Below are 13,739 nucleotides of genomic sequence, written 5' to 3' on the forward strand. Positions count from 1 at the left end.
CAACATATGGACCAAAACTGGCAGCCAGGAGTGCTCAGGGCAGGGCCCGCCAAACTTCCAATTATGTTTGACATGTTCAAAAATTAAGGTGCGGGTCCAGCAAAGCCAAATCTATTTTAATGGTGCAAGGTGTTGACTTAGAAAACGATTTGCTTGCCTGTTATTACAGCTACATCTTGCTTTATAACATTATCATTTCATGCATGTACACACCGCCTTCTGCCGGTTTCCGATCCTGTTCAAGCCGGGAGGTGCATTCTGACCTTTGGGGCAGGCTTACGAAAGAATTACACGGGCTTGGCGCAAGATAGACCTCCATGCCTGAAAACTATTGAATCTGGCTGGGCTGAACACCAGAAAGCTTGCATGTATTCTACTGAGGGCCTAACCCGAACTGGGCTCCGGGGAGCGAGTAGAGCCCAAGGTTAAGAGGGCATCACTTGAGCATCATTAACATCTAGCAGCTGTTTAACAGCCTTTTATTAACTTGTGACCACAACACTGACTCAAATCTGAAAATGAGAGGGTGTCATCTGAAGTAATGTAGCGCACTACTCTTTATCAGCGGCTCAACAGCAGACTTATCGTAACTGACTGGTCTGGCTACTGACCTTAACCAACTGCCCTTGGCCTTGGAGATAAACTCTAGAGGTACCACTACATTCATAGATGTTATTCCGTTTCACTGGGAGGGCTCAATCAACATTTGTAAACAGCCAAAAACCTGGTTAGTCGAACCGCATGATGGTAAATCTGGACGGAGCAGGTACACACACGGCGAAGTGAAGACTGGCTGTGTTAATGGAGTTATTCTCAATCTCAACATCTCCCATTTATCAGTTTTGAGAGATGCCTTGGAAAATACCACCCCCCGCCATTCAATTGCTCCAAATGTATTGCCTACAGTTCAGATATCAGGGCTATAATCTTGATGACCTCACAGGTTCAAAGCTCGGTTATCCCAATTTCTGGAAAAGTGTAAATCATGGGGACCAAACCTGCACAAGCTCCCCAAAGCAGTAAAATTTGAATAAATCAATCGATTGGCATGTCCCTTTAAGCAGTGCCATGAACTGTTTTGTAGACGAGCACACTGTCAGGCAGGACGGGGATGTAAACAGCACCTCTTTGTGAAGCACACACTGCTGAGCCCCCTGTTGGTCAGACTTAGCAAAGACTTAAGCTGTTCAGAGTCCATTACGCAAGTCATCGAGGATACAGCTCTTCTGAAATACAAAAACAACACAAAGTCAGATGACACTGAAATATATCTGTTTAAGGCTTCAAGCACTCAACTTGACAACTGGCGTATTAATAGCAAGGCAAAAAACTCAATTACGCCATCTTCTCCACGTAGGGATGCTGGGAGAACATATTTCAGGATAAAATATTTTCTCCAGATGTGCATAGGTAAAGACAGAAATAGAACGGTCCTCTACAGCACTCTATAAATCCCGGGTGAGATGGACCTCCGCACAAATGAGTCTTCCCTCTCTCCTCACCCTCTCCCCCGGTTGGGATAACATGGGTCTGAGTCACAAGCCTTCGTTGGTTTGTGAGTCAGTTAGGCACGGGCATGACACACACGCTGCCGACCCATCCCCAGGCTCTAACTAGACTGAAACCCACATACCTCACCGAGGTCCTGTTTTGTGTTTCACCGAAATCCAAACAGTGACAAAATGGTGTTGCGTTACTAAAAAAATTGCTCTTTATAGCTGGTGAACAATCTGTCACATGCTGCGAGAGCCCGCCGCAGCAAAATATACCAGTTCTTCTGGCGCTCAGGAATGTTCTGTTGGTTCAGTGTAATATCTCTGCCATCAGCAAATATTTCCTTCACACGATGCTTAAAGTCAGGGACAAACTTGAACATGTGATGCAGCCATCCAGATGTACTGTATAAAATGCAGCTATACATCTCTGGAAAATGAGCCGCGACGGCACATTCTAACAGAGGGAAACGTGTGCCACGATATCAAACAGGAGTCCTCCCAAAAACTATTTGTTTAATTATAAATGGACTGCACTTATATAGCGCTCTTCTAGTCTACCAACCACTCAAAGCCCTTTTACAATGAATGTCTCATGTAATAACCACGGATGTGGAGACTCGGTAGCCCTTGGCTAATGGGTCGGACTCTTTAGTGGTGTGGGCGACACGGGTTTGCGTCCCGGCTGCGGCGGTTCCCAGCTGCCCCCTGAATTCGCTACATTGGTGTTGGTAGTGGGATGGGATGGTGAGACCGTGAGGCCAACGGAAGCACGCGCGCCCAGAGTCATGAGGGAGCTGATGTGCTGAAGCGGGGGAGGGGGGGCGCAGAGGGAGGGGGGTAGTGTAAAGATCACAAATGAGTAGACTCGCTAGCCCTTGGCTAATGGGTCAGACCCTTTAGTCGGCTGGTTAATGTGGCGCGGGAGACCCGGGTTCAGGGGGCAGCCGGGAACCGCCACAGCCGGGACGCGAACCCGGGTCTCCCGCACCATGGGCGACTACGTTAACCAGTCGACTAAAGGGTCCGACCCGTTAGCCAAGGGCTAGCGAGTCTACTCATTTGTGATCATTACACTCACATTCACCCATTCACACACAAACATCCATACATTGACGGTGCAGGTCTTTCTAAAAAAAATAAAAGGGAAAAAAAATCAATCAAATAGTTGCAGCTGATGCAGAACGCTGCTGCTCGAGTCCTTACTAAGACCGAAAGAATGGCTCACATCACTTCAAGCCTGGGGTCGCCACACTGGCTTCCTCCCAGTCAAAGAACTGATTTTAAACTCTGCTCTTGGTTTATAAAGCACTGAATGGTTTCGGGCCAAAATACATTTCTGATCTACTGCGACACTATGAACCATCCAGACCGCTCAGATGGTCTGGGACAGGTCTGCTTTCTGTCCCCAGAGTCAAAACTAAACATGGAGAGGCAGCTTTCGGTTTTTATGCACCACATACCTGGATCAAACCGCCTGAAAACTGCAGGTCTGCTGCAGTTCTCGGTTCTTTTAAATCAAGGCTGAAGACTTTCCTGTTTGCTGCTGCCTTTTATTAAATTAAACTTGAGGCTTTTATTTTCATCTTACACTGCACTGTACCTTTTACTCTTTTTATTGGTTTTTAATTTTTTTTTATTGCCTTATGTCGCTTCTCATAATACCTTATATGTTTTATATAAGGCACTTTGAATTGCCTTGTTGTTGAAATGTGCTCTATAAATAAACCTGCACATCAGCAGCAGTTAGGGGTTCAGTGTCTTGCTCAAGGACACTTCGACATGCTGTCTGGAGGAGCCGTGGATCGAACCAGGAACCTTCCGATTTCTGGACGACCCGCTCTACCTCCTGAGCCATGCCGCCCCCTAACTCAGTTATAATAGAGAGTAGCTCACGGGGGCTTTTGGGATGTGCTATGGCCGTGGCTATTACAACTGTTCAGAATGATACGAAAAGGAATAACAACAAAGATTATATTTCCATCCATCTAGCCATTATCCGAACCACTTATCCTGCTCTCAGGGTCGCGGGAATGCTGGAGCCTATCCCAGCAGTCATTGGGCGGCAGGCAGAGAGACACCCTGGACAGGCTGCCAGGCCATCACAGGGCCAACACACACACACATTCATACCTAGGGACAATTTAGCACGGCCAATTCACCTGACCTACATGTCTTTGGACTTTTGGAGGAAACCGGAGCCCCCGGAGGAAACCCACGAAAACACGGGGAGAACATGCAAACTCCACACAGAGGACAAACCAGGACAACCCCCAATGCTGGACTACCCCGGGGCTCGAATCCAGGACCTTCTTGCTGCGAGGCGACTGCGCCAACCACTGTGCCACCATGCAGCCAGATTATATTTCATTTCAAATAATTTAAAGATGTCTCCATCACTCATGTTGAGAAATATTACTGAGGATAACTTATAAAATATATACAACTCAAAATATATCTAACTCACCACTTCCAGGTTTACACCATCAGTGCAGATGGCAGAACACTGTGAGCAGTAAATAAAGCTATCAGAGCTCCGTTGCTACGCTAGCTGGACGCTACAGGCAGGGGCATCCACATCCCTCCAGGGGGAGCCATGTTTTAGGGCTTGTCTGGTGTAATCCAACCCCGAGCATGTTACTGATCCATAGGCCTGTGATGTCTGTTTGGCCAGTGTAATTGGTAAATGGACCAGCGTTGATACAAGGGAATGAGAAACAGCTTGAACTGGTGCATTCCCCTCAACGTGGCTTTCACAATTGTTTGCTCAGTGTAGCCATTAAATGGAAAGAGACAGAGCGACTTGTCTATATTTCTTTTCACCAAAGAGCTAAAATCAACACGGCTGAGTGTTCAGAGGAGCATTTGTTTAATGTGGAGTGAGCAAATGAGAGTGGCCATGCTAGCCTGTCTATTTTGGCTGTCATAGAGACTATGCAGTGGCTTTGGTAGAAGTGGTTGGTTGGGGAACAGATGAACAGAAATATAAGGAATGGACATTTTGGTATCAGTTCGGTATCTACCGGAATGTTTATCAGCATCAATATCAACCAAAATTTTTATTTCAACACATCTCTTATTTTGAGTGCTTGCAAAGAGACATGACAGTCCAATCACAGGGTTCATGGGTAGGAATGTGATACAGCAGAATTGTCAATAACATCCATCCATCCATCCATCCATCCACTATCCAAGCCACTTATCTCAGTTGGGGTCGTGGGATGCTGGAGCCGATCCCAGCAGTCATTGGGCGGCAGGCAGGGAGACACCCTGGACAGGCTGCCAGTCCATCACAGGGCCGACAAATTCACACCTAGGGACAATTTTAGCATGGCTGATCCACCTGACCTAAATGTCTTTGGACATGTACAAACCCTAAAAGACCGTACAAAAAACTACAAACAAATTTTGTATGAATTGTACAAAATCTACAAACCCGCAGTGAAACGTAGACTTGGTTGGCGAAGACGCCATGTCATAGAATGAGTCACATGACACACTGCGTAATATGTAATCGTATAGGCTGTTGTCAAGGAAATCACTTCATATTGTCAGATTTATTACTCGTTCATCAGGTTATTACTTACTATTGTTGTTTTTCAATTGTTCTGTGGTGTAACTACGTGGCCCTCTTTCATCGGGCTCTCGAGTTTTGTCACAACTGTCCACTTTTTGGGCTGTCTGTCCGTCTCAGTTGTCTGGCTTTTTGAATTTGCTCTTAATGAAAGGGAGGCAAGACCCAGTCCACATGAAACAGCAAGGGTTTCCACTCACAAGACTGGTCTGGCTCACAAGACCCAGTCCAAATGAAACACCAAGGTGTTCCACTCACAAGACCGGTCTGGCTCACAAGACCCAGTCCAAATGAAACATCAAAGTGTTCCACTCGCAAGACTGGTCTGGCTCACAAGACCCAGTCTAAATGAAACATCAAGGTGTTCCACTCGCAAGACCGGTCTGGCTCACAAGACCCAGTCTAAATGAAACATCAAAGTGTTCCACTGGCAAGACTGGTCTGGCTCGCAAGACCCAGTCTAAATGAAACATCAAGGTGTTCTACTCGCAAGACTGGTCTGGCTCACAAGACCCAGTCTAAATGAAACATCAAAGTGTTCCACTGGCAAGACTGGTCTGGCTTGCAAGACCCAGTCTAAATGAAACATCAAAGTGTTCCACTGGCAAGACTGGTCTGGCTCGCAAGACCCAGTCCAAATGAAACATCAAGGTGTTCTACTCGCAAGACTGGTCTGGCTCACAAGACCCAGTCTAAATGAAACATCAAAGTGTTCCACTCGCAAGACTGGTCTGGCTCGCAAGACCCAGTCTAAATGAAACATCAAAGTGTTCCACTGGCAAGACTGGTCTGGCTCGCAAGACCCAGTCTAAATGAAACATCAAGGTGTTCTACTCGCAAGACTGGTCTGGCTCACACGACCCAGTCCAAATGAAACATCAAGGTGTTCCACTCGCAAGACTGGTCTGGCTCACAAGACCCAGTCTAAATGAAACATCAAAGTGTTCCACTCACAAGACCGGTCTGGCTCACAAGACCCAGTCTAAATGAAACATCAAAGTGTTCCACTCGCAAGACTGGTCTGGCTCGCAAGACCCAGTCTAAATGAAACATCAAAGTGTTCCACTGGCAAGACTGGTCTGGCTCGCAAGACCCAGTCTAAATGAAACATCAAGGTGTTCCACTCGCAAGACCGGTCTGGCCCGCAAGACCCAGTCTAAATGAAACATCAAAGTGTTCCACTCGCAAGACCGGTCTGGCTCGCAAGACCCAGTCTAAATGAAACATCAAGGTGTTCCACTCGCAAGACCGGTCTGGCCCACAAGACCCAGTCTAAATGAAACATCAAAGTGTTCCACTCGCAAGACTGGTCTGGCTCACAAGGCTAACTCTCACTGGGCCGAAATCAACAACTGATCCGTTTTTAAACAGTGCAATACAAATGATTTAGGAACGTCTTGTGGCATTCACCAATCTTCTTATTTTGGATTTGTCAGTGAGGCTAAAATTTCAGCGTAGTACCGACCTGTCATAAGCAAATACAGACAACAGTCCTGTCGATCAAGCATGTTTTTCGTAGAGGAAGAAGTCCAGAAAATTATCAGTGTCATGGAAAGACTAGTGTTAATAGGCCTATAAAAATTGCATCAACATATTTAGCTTTTTCTAAGATCACAGGAAGCTGAATCATCCGGACACGTTTGTCGAGAGAAACGTTTCATCACTCATCGAAGTGACCTCTTCAGTCTCAAATGACTACAGGTATCCCCACCCTTATTCCAAGATATATTGTATTTTCACATAAAATATAGCTCAATATCAAGAAGAGATCTGAGCAGTGAAGAAACCTTCATGAAACCAATGTTGGGTTCTCTTAGGCAACTCTCATGATGACAACTTTTAGCAACACTAGAACGACCAAGGCAGTCATTTTGATGGTTTTGGATTTTCAAAGTTTAACAACTTTGTGGAAAAAAAAGATACAGACCTGCCGCTCCCTGAGTGCTTCTAAATTTGCATACATTTGCATTAAAATGAGTTTTAGATCAATTGCACAAAAAAAGTTATGATAAGATCTACCTAAAATGACCATGGGCGGTCACAAAATGATGGTGCATAATTTGTGCGTGATCGTGTGCGTCATGTCACTATTTACGACGCGTGTTGGTCACATCATTTCCTTCGTGACGTTCATTGCTGTGTCCAAGAAACACACTAGCATTCTCCAGTCCAGAGTAATAGTCTAAACTTGATTTTTGATTATTGCCAACATGTCTGGTTACAGACCAGTGGCGGCTGGTGTTTAAAAAAAATGGGGGGGAAGTGCAATTTAGCTTGGCGCAGCACACCTGACAGCTGCTTTAATCTCCACACAGTCACAGAGTTATTAAGAAGGACAATGTAGCCTATAGATTTTAATCAGGGCTCGTAGACGGTGGAAAATTGACAGTCGAGACGAGGCGTGGTGGGTGTGAACATGATTCTCCTAACCCAGGAGAATTGTCCAATCACGGAAGATCAAAAAATGTTAAAACAATACCAATTCACTGCCAATAAAAGTGGGAGTGTCTGGGGTGCACAGAACTGTGCCCCATGGAAAATCTGAAGAAACCAATCAGACAGCGCAGCCTCAGGTCACCTGCTCACCAATACACAAGGTATCATTTGGCCAGCGCCCCTCACCAAGGAAGTGTATGTATTCAAACAGAAATCAACCAAATACCATGTGGAACCAATATTTAATGGCTGCTGACAGGCGCTCACAGACTGAAAAACCCTTTTATTTCATAATTTGCATTATACAACTAAATTACACTTAACGTGTTTAAGTAGATTTTCATCTCTTGATATTTGAAGGGGGCGGCGCCCCAGCGCCCTGTACTGGCCAGCAGAGGTGTAAAAACCAGGTCCAGAAAGTAAAAGTCCAAACCATACATTTGCTCTACTCATGCACTACACCAGCAGATTGTAGTCAACACCACTCCTCAACTAGGTAGGGAAAACTAGCTAATGAAATCAACTGGTTTACTTTCTGGACCTGGTTTTTACACCTCTGCTGGCTAGCTGCCACTGTTACAGACGCACCATGACTACCACCAAGGCGTTGCAGTGTTTACAGGCGTTGGACAGCAGCCATTTTAAATTGTTTGAAAAATAGTGTTAAAGTTGTTAAAATGTTAATTTTGGCGTCAATATCTCAATTGGGTATTTATCTTGACAGAATATAGAGTTTAAAAACCGCCCATCATTTTGACCGCCCATGGTCATTTTAGGTAGGAGTGAAATCCTGGTCGTTCTAGTGTTAAATGAGCGTTGCAAGAACGTTCTTGCGTGAGGCCCATTGTTGTTCAATAAGAACTGGTGGCTTTCACATTAATCATCTTAACATGCAGTCAGATGATCTGACAGCAATCTGACTGATGGCTCGACCCGAAAGATGACCCCTTTATATTAACACCTAAATTGGAAAAGACTTATCCGACTGAAAATCCTACCTGATGGAAAGAGGTGGTGTATCTCCTGTGACAAAAAGAGGTGGTGTATATCTTGTGACAGTCTGTTAACCAGCCAAATAAACAGTTGAGTCTGCATACTTTCTCATGCTTTATGATTGTGTACTTCTTGCGCATGATCATTTGCGTCACGCTGTCAACAAGCAACAACAAACATGGTGGGTTGTGGTAAGAACTGGTCTGTGGAAGGGACGAACTTTATGCTCTACACTTTGAAAGACTCAGTCGAGTTTTACAACACAGTTGAGCGTCATACCAACATAGCATAGAAACCAAAATAGCCTCTTACTGTGTTAGTTAGATAGAGGGGTACAGATGACCTTCCTCACGAAACAATTTATGGTATAAATTGGTGGATTTGAGGCAACATCTCTTGGTTTTCGATCTCATTTAACATCGTTGTGTCTACTTCTGCATTGACAGGACTCGTGAAGGTAACTTGACGCTAAATGATACTCTTCACATCCACCGAAGCTATGTTCGGACTACATGTATCGCACATGCAAAGATACTTTAAAGGGAACACCGTGTTTGGTATACAAGAAGTTCATTTGGAATCGTCAGTCAGATAGAATTCATTCGGATACTGATGTTATTGCCTCATGATCACGACCAGTACCTGTCTCTGCATCTCCTCCACCTGCCTGTGAGGAATACTCTTTAAAATGGTGTACATCTCAGACAGCTTCTCTTCTGGAATAACCACCGAGGCCCTTTCATAAACACAAACACACAAAATAAATCAGTGGAAACCATGATAAACTTTACTGATATGTGATCAGTCAGTTGCTTTTCCTGGCCGTACCTCTTCCAATCAAGCACCTCAGAAAATGGCAGAATGTAGGAGTCAGCTAAGATGACGGGGACACAGCCAGCCTGCAGCACGTCGCTGAGGGCGGCCTGACCCAGACGGGCCCCACGCAGAACCACGCAGAATGATGACTCCTGCAAAGACAACGGGGTTTCTTAAGAGGACGACGGGCTTTATACTGTACAGATATAACATTCCAGATGGCTTTGTGAAATAGCTGTAGATTTAAACATTAAGAAAACAAACAAAAAAAAAACTACAGACAAAATGAATGGTAAGTACAACAATACTGTGAGTTTCCCATTTTCTAAAGTAGATATACCACGGTTTTTGAAGGATTGCCCGACTGGCCTGTGTAGAAGCCTGACGAGGAAATTAAGTACCGCGGCAAGCTTCTCAATATTAAAGCAATCAATGAAGTTTTTTTTGTTTGTACTATTCTGAATAATGCCGACCAGTATTTTAATGAGGTCCTGGTTTGAAAACAAATAAAAAACGAAACTATCTTTTAAAGCTGCATTAAGCAATTTCTGACTGCTAGATGGCAGACAGTAGTGCTGCAGAGTTTCCAAAACAGACACATACCTAAGCCACTTCCAACCCCTCCCTCCGTCTCTCCAAAGAGGCTACACCCACCTATGGTGTCTTTACTGCAACAAACAACACATGCTCGCTGTCCATTTCTTCAGTTGGACAGTGCTCGCAAAGAGAAGAAGCAGGCACAATAGCCTACCATGTCTGGTGAGGAGGTTTTGTACCCAACAAAATGGTTAACCAACATGGCTGACATTATTGTGTTGCCATGCTTAACACTGTAAATGAATCTCTTCACCCGTCACACTTTCTGTTTGACTCTCGGCAATTTTGCAGTGAACACGTGGCAGTGACATTCTGGACTTGTCAGTTGTGAGGCGGCTTGCCCATTTCTGACAGAAGGAGGGACTTAACCAGGGAGGGGGTCTGCTTTGCCGGACCAGCAAAACAATGAGCTGAAAGTTAAGGAAAACTGTAAACTGAGGTGTTGGATTCTCAGTGAAATCAACAGCACTAGCAATCCTTTTACACTATGGGGAGTAATTTCATTTCGTGTTAATATCAAAATTATTGCTTGATGCAGCTTTAACTTCATAGATTCAGCATTCAGTATAGAGTCAACAATCCACTCAGCATTGCCCAAGCAAACTGATACACACAGTTCAAATCTGAAGTAAAGTTATCTACGGTAAAGCTTCGATCCCTTCTTTGTCTTTATGAGCCATCTTATTCACCGTACCTTGTGTGTGCATTGTCATACATGTGGTGCCTTCACGTATGCACCACTATGCGAGAGGCCATGCTTCCCACCTGCAGGATCTGTGGGTAGTCGTACACCTGGCTCTTGTAGCAGCGTTTGCGTGCGGACGCGGCTCCCTGGGAGAGGTTACTACACTTGTCCAAGAGGAGCAGTGCCTCCCCATTCTCCTCTTTCAAACGCTCCAGCTCGGCGCGGTACTCCCGGTGGATGGCAGTCTGAGATGAGAGAATGAAGTAGCGCCGTGGCCTGGGAGTAGGACGGTGGAGGGAGATATCCTTATTGATTATTGTCTTTTATCATTGATCCATCAATTAATCCTTCATGGACGCCGATCTTGGCCATGGTTTTATTTAGAGAAGAGTGTTTGAGTATGTGGGGTAATGGTAGGGGGCACAATGTCACAGATGACTATGATTTGATATATTAGGATGAAATGGCTTTAATATGGTAATGATGTGACCCTTTCACATGTTGATGAGTGATGAAGTGTACTACGACGATAAGCTCACCCAGGCTGTCTCTCAGGCAGCTCAACATCTGCAGACAGGGGGCTGTACACCGGGATACTGACATCATAACCTTGCCTGTAGGTCCACGTGGAGAAACCTCCTCCTGCCAGCAGCGCTCTAGTAAACAAACACCACCATGTTACAGGAGTTACAAACAAGCGTTGACAGAGAACCTCAACAAACCCACCTTGCATATCCTCAAACTCATTGTGTTTCACTAAATAGCAGAAGGCAGTAATAAACAGCAGCACTGAAAACATTCACCCATGTAAAGCCTGAATGGTACAACTATCAAAAAACAAAAACGTCACCGCACTCATGATGCACACTATTGTTTGTTAATTTTGCCAGGATATGAGATCATGACACAAAGTCAATTAACATCTTAGTCATTGACAACTTTCTGCTTGAATGTTGTATGAGGTGGTGAAACACATTTTTAGTTCAGTGCTGTTCAGACAAGGTGAATATACAGTTGAAACACACACATATAGCCCTGCACACCTGGTTCTGATGAGGCCCTATGCCAAATGGAGCCCAGCTGGATGAGCCGAGGAATTTCCCTACAGCCCTAGATAAGTGCTCATTGTCTCAAGGCTGGGCGTTTGTAGAACCAGTCTTTTCCACCGCGAGCCATCAGGCTGGCCAAAAAGGCCGGGTTCCATGGGCTCTTAGGAAGTAAGAGTTACACCATGTCTGCCTGAGGCCCCCAGAATAGAACTACTTCAACTGGATCAATAGATCTTCTCCACAACATCAGTGACTATAATTATACCCAATGTCCACTGAAGATGTAAGGTAAACGAAGGAGAATGTCGTCTGTTGCATTTGAAAAAGGACACGATAAATATTTTGAAGGCGGTGAACAGAAAGCGAACACATTTTAGCAGAATTTAGTGAGCAGCCTTTAGTTTTGAACTGAGAGCTTGAGTGATGCCTCCCTCTAGTGGTTCGAATAAAAAGTACAGTATTTCTGCCTCATCTTGTCTGCTCACCTTTGTTTAGGCCAGGGTTCCCCAATTAGTTTTCCCAAAGGGCCAAATTATGTCATGCATGCCAAGACAAGGGCCAAAACGTCTCGGGTTTTTCCCTCCATTGTGCCAGTAAAAGTTGTTTTATGTGCAGATGTTGTCATTGCTGCTATTATGATTATTATTGTTATAATTTAGTAGTAGTAGTAGTAGTAAAGCCAATTTTATTTGTATAGCCCAGCATCACAAATTTGCTTCAAGGGGTTTTACAGCAACACAAAATCCTGTCCTTAGACCCTCGCATCCCATAGCATAGCAATGCATAGAAGTAGTAGTAGTAATTTAGGCCTGGGATTCTCAAAGCCTGTATTGAAAGTCACATGAGAAGAAAAAAAATTCACTCTTGAGGCAAAATAAGTCCAAAACCAAGCATTTAATTATGGACAAATGGACAAAAATAAATGGATGTTTATCCACCACTCAATGAGATAAGTGACAGCAGCAGGATGAGGCAATCCTTCTGATGCTGGGCCTGTATTCTGTTGTGGCAAGCCTGAGGCACTGATCAAGATGTGCACTGGAGAGACTGTTTCTTTCCTCGTTCTTGATAGAGTTCACTGAAGAAAATGATGACTCACATATGTACATGGAGGGGAAAACTGTGAGTAAGAGCATTGCAATAGCTCTGTTATGGAATCAAGCTTGGGGGAACCACGTTGATCCAAAAGTCACTTACCCCAACATCCTTGTGTTGTGCTTTGAGCAAATCAGATGTTCCCATCTCCAAGACCTCCATCTGAAGAGTTGCCTCATCTATGGAAGGTACACTAGCCTTTTGGCCTCTGCAGTCCACTGGCCGTCAGCAAAACAGAGAACGGCTTTCTCAAGAACAGGAGGATGTCACCTGAGAGTTTAGGGGAGCCTTCAAATCGTTTCTTGAAGTTTTCTGCCAGGCTTGTCACAAAATCCTTCATCGCTGGATCCTCCCGCATTTTGTTCTTCTTGCGATGCTCCCGCAGATGTGAAAGTGCAACTTTCTCCTGTGAATGTCTCTCTCTTCATAGTTGCCCTCACTGCCTCCTTGCTAATCCACTGCACTTCCTGAGTCACTATCCCTACATCATCCAACCTTCTCTCGCTCTCATTTTCTTCATTCATCAGCCCCTCAAAGTACTCCTTCCACCTTCTTAGCACACTCTCCTCACTTGTCAGCACATTCCATCTCTATCCTTGATCGCCCTAACTTGCTGCACAGCCCTCCCAACTCAGTCCCTCTGTCTAGCCAATCAGTACAAGTCCTTTTCTCCTTTCTTAGTGTCTAACCTCTCATACAACTCACCATACGCCTTTTCCTTTGCCACCTCTCTCTTCGCTTCACGCTGCGTCTCCTTGTACTCCTGTCTACTTTCTTCATCTCTCTGACTATCCCACTTCTTCTTTGCCAACCTATTCCTCTGTATATTTTCCTGTACTTCCCCATCCTACCACCAAGTCTCCTTGTCTTCCTTCCTCTGTCCTGATGACACATCAAGTACGTTCCTAGCGGTCTCCCTCACGATTTCTGCAGTGGTTACCCAGCCATACGGCAGCTCTTCACTACCACCCAGTGCCTGTCTTAACGCCTCCTTGAACTCC

At 44.9% G+C, this 13,739-nt stretch overlaps 1 protein-coding gene across 1 annotated transcript in view; it reads right to left on the reverse strand.

Moving 5' to 3' along the window:
• The window catches only part of ext2 (exostosin glycosyltransferase 2), a 35,027-nt gene that overhangs the window by 16,132 nt on the left and 5,156 nt on the right, over window positions 1-13,739 (reverse strand). Inside the window, exons 5-8 of the mRNA XM_056278626.1 lie at window positions 11,134-11,250; window positions 10,675-10,870; window positions 9,325-9,464; window positions 9,139-9,232 (exon numbers count right to left, since the gene is read on the reverse strand). Coding sequence (XP_056134601.1) covers window positions 9,139-9,232; window positions 9,325-9,464; window positions 10,675-10,870; window positions 11,134-11,250 — 547 coding nt within the window. The remainder of the gene's footprint in view (window positions 1-9,138; window positions 9,233-9,324; window positions 9,465-10,674; window positions 10,871-11,133; window positions 11,251-13,739) is intronic.

This window comes from Lampris incognitus, chromosome 4, assembly GCF_029633865.1.
Source record: "Lampris incognitus isolate fLamInc1 chromosome 4, fLamInc1.hap2, whole genome shotgun sequence".
Taxonomy (NCBI): Eukaryota; Metazoa; Chordata; class Actinopteri; order Lampriformes; family Lampridae; genus Lampris; species Lampris incognitus.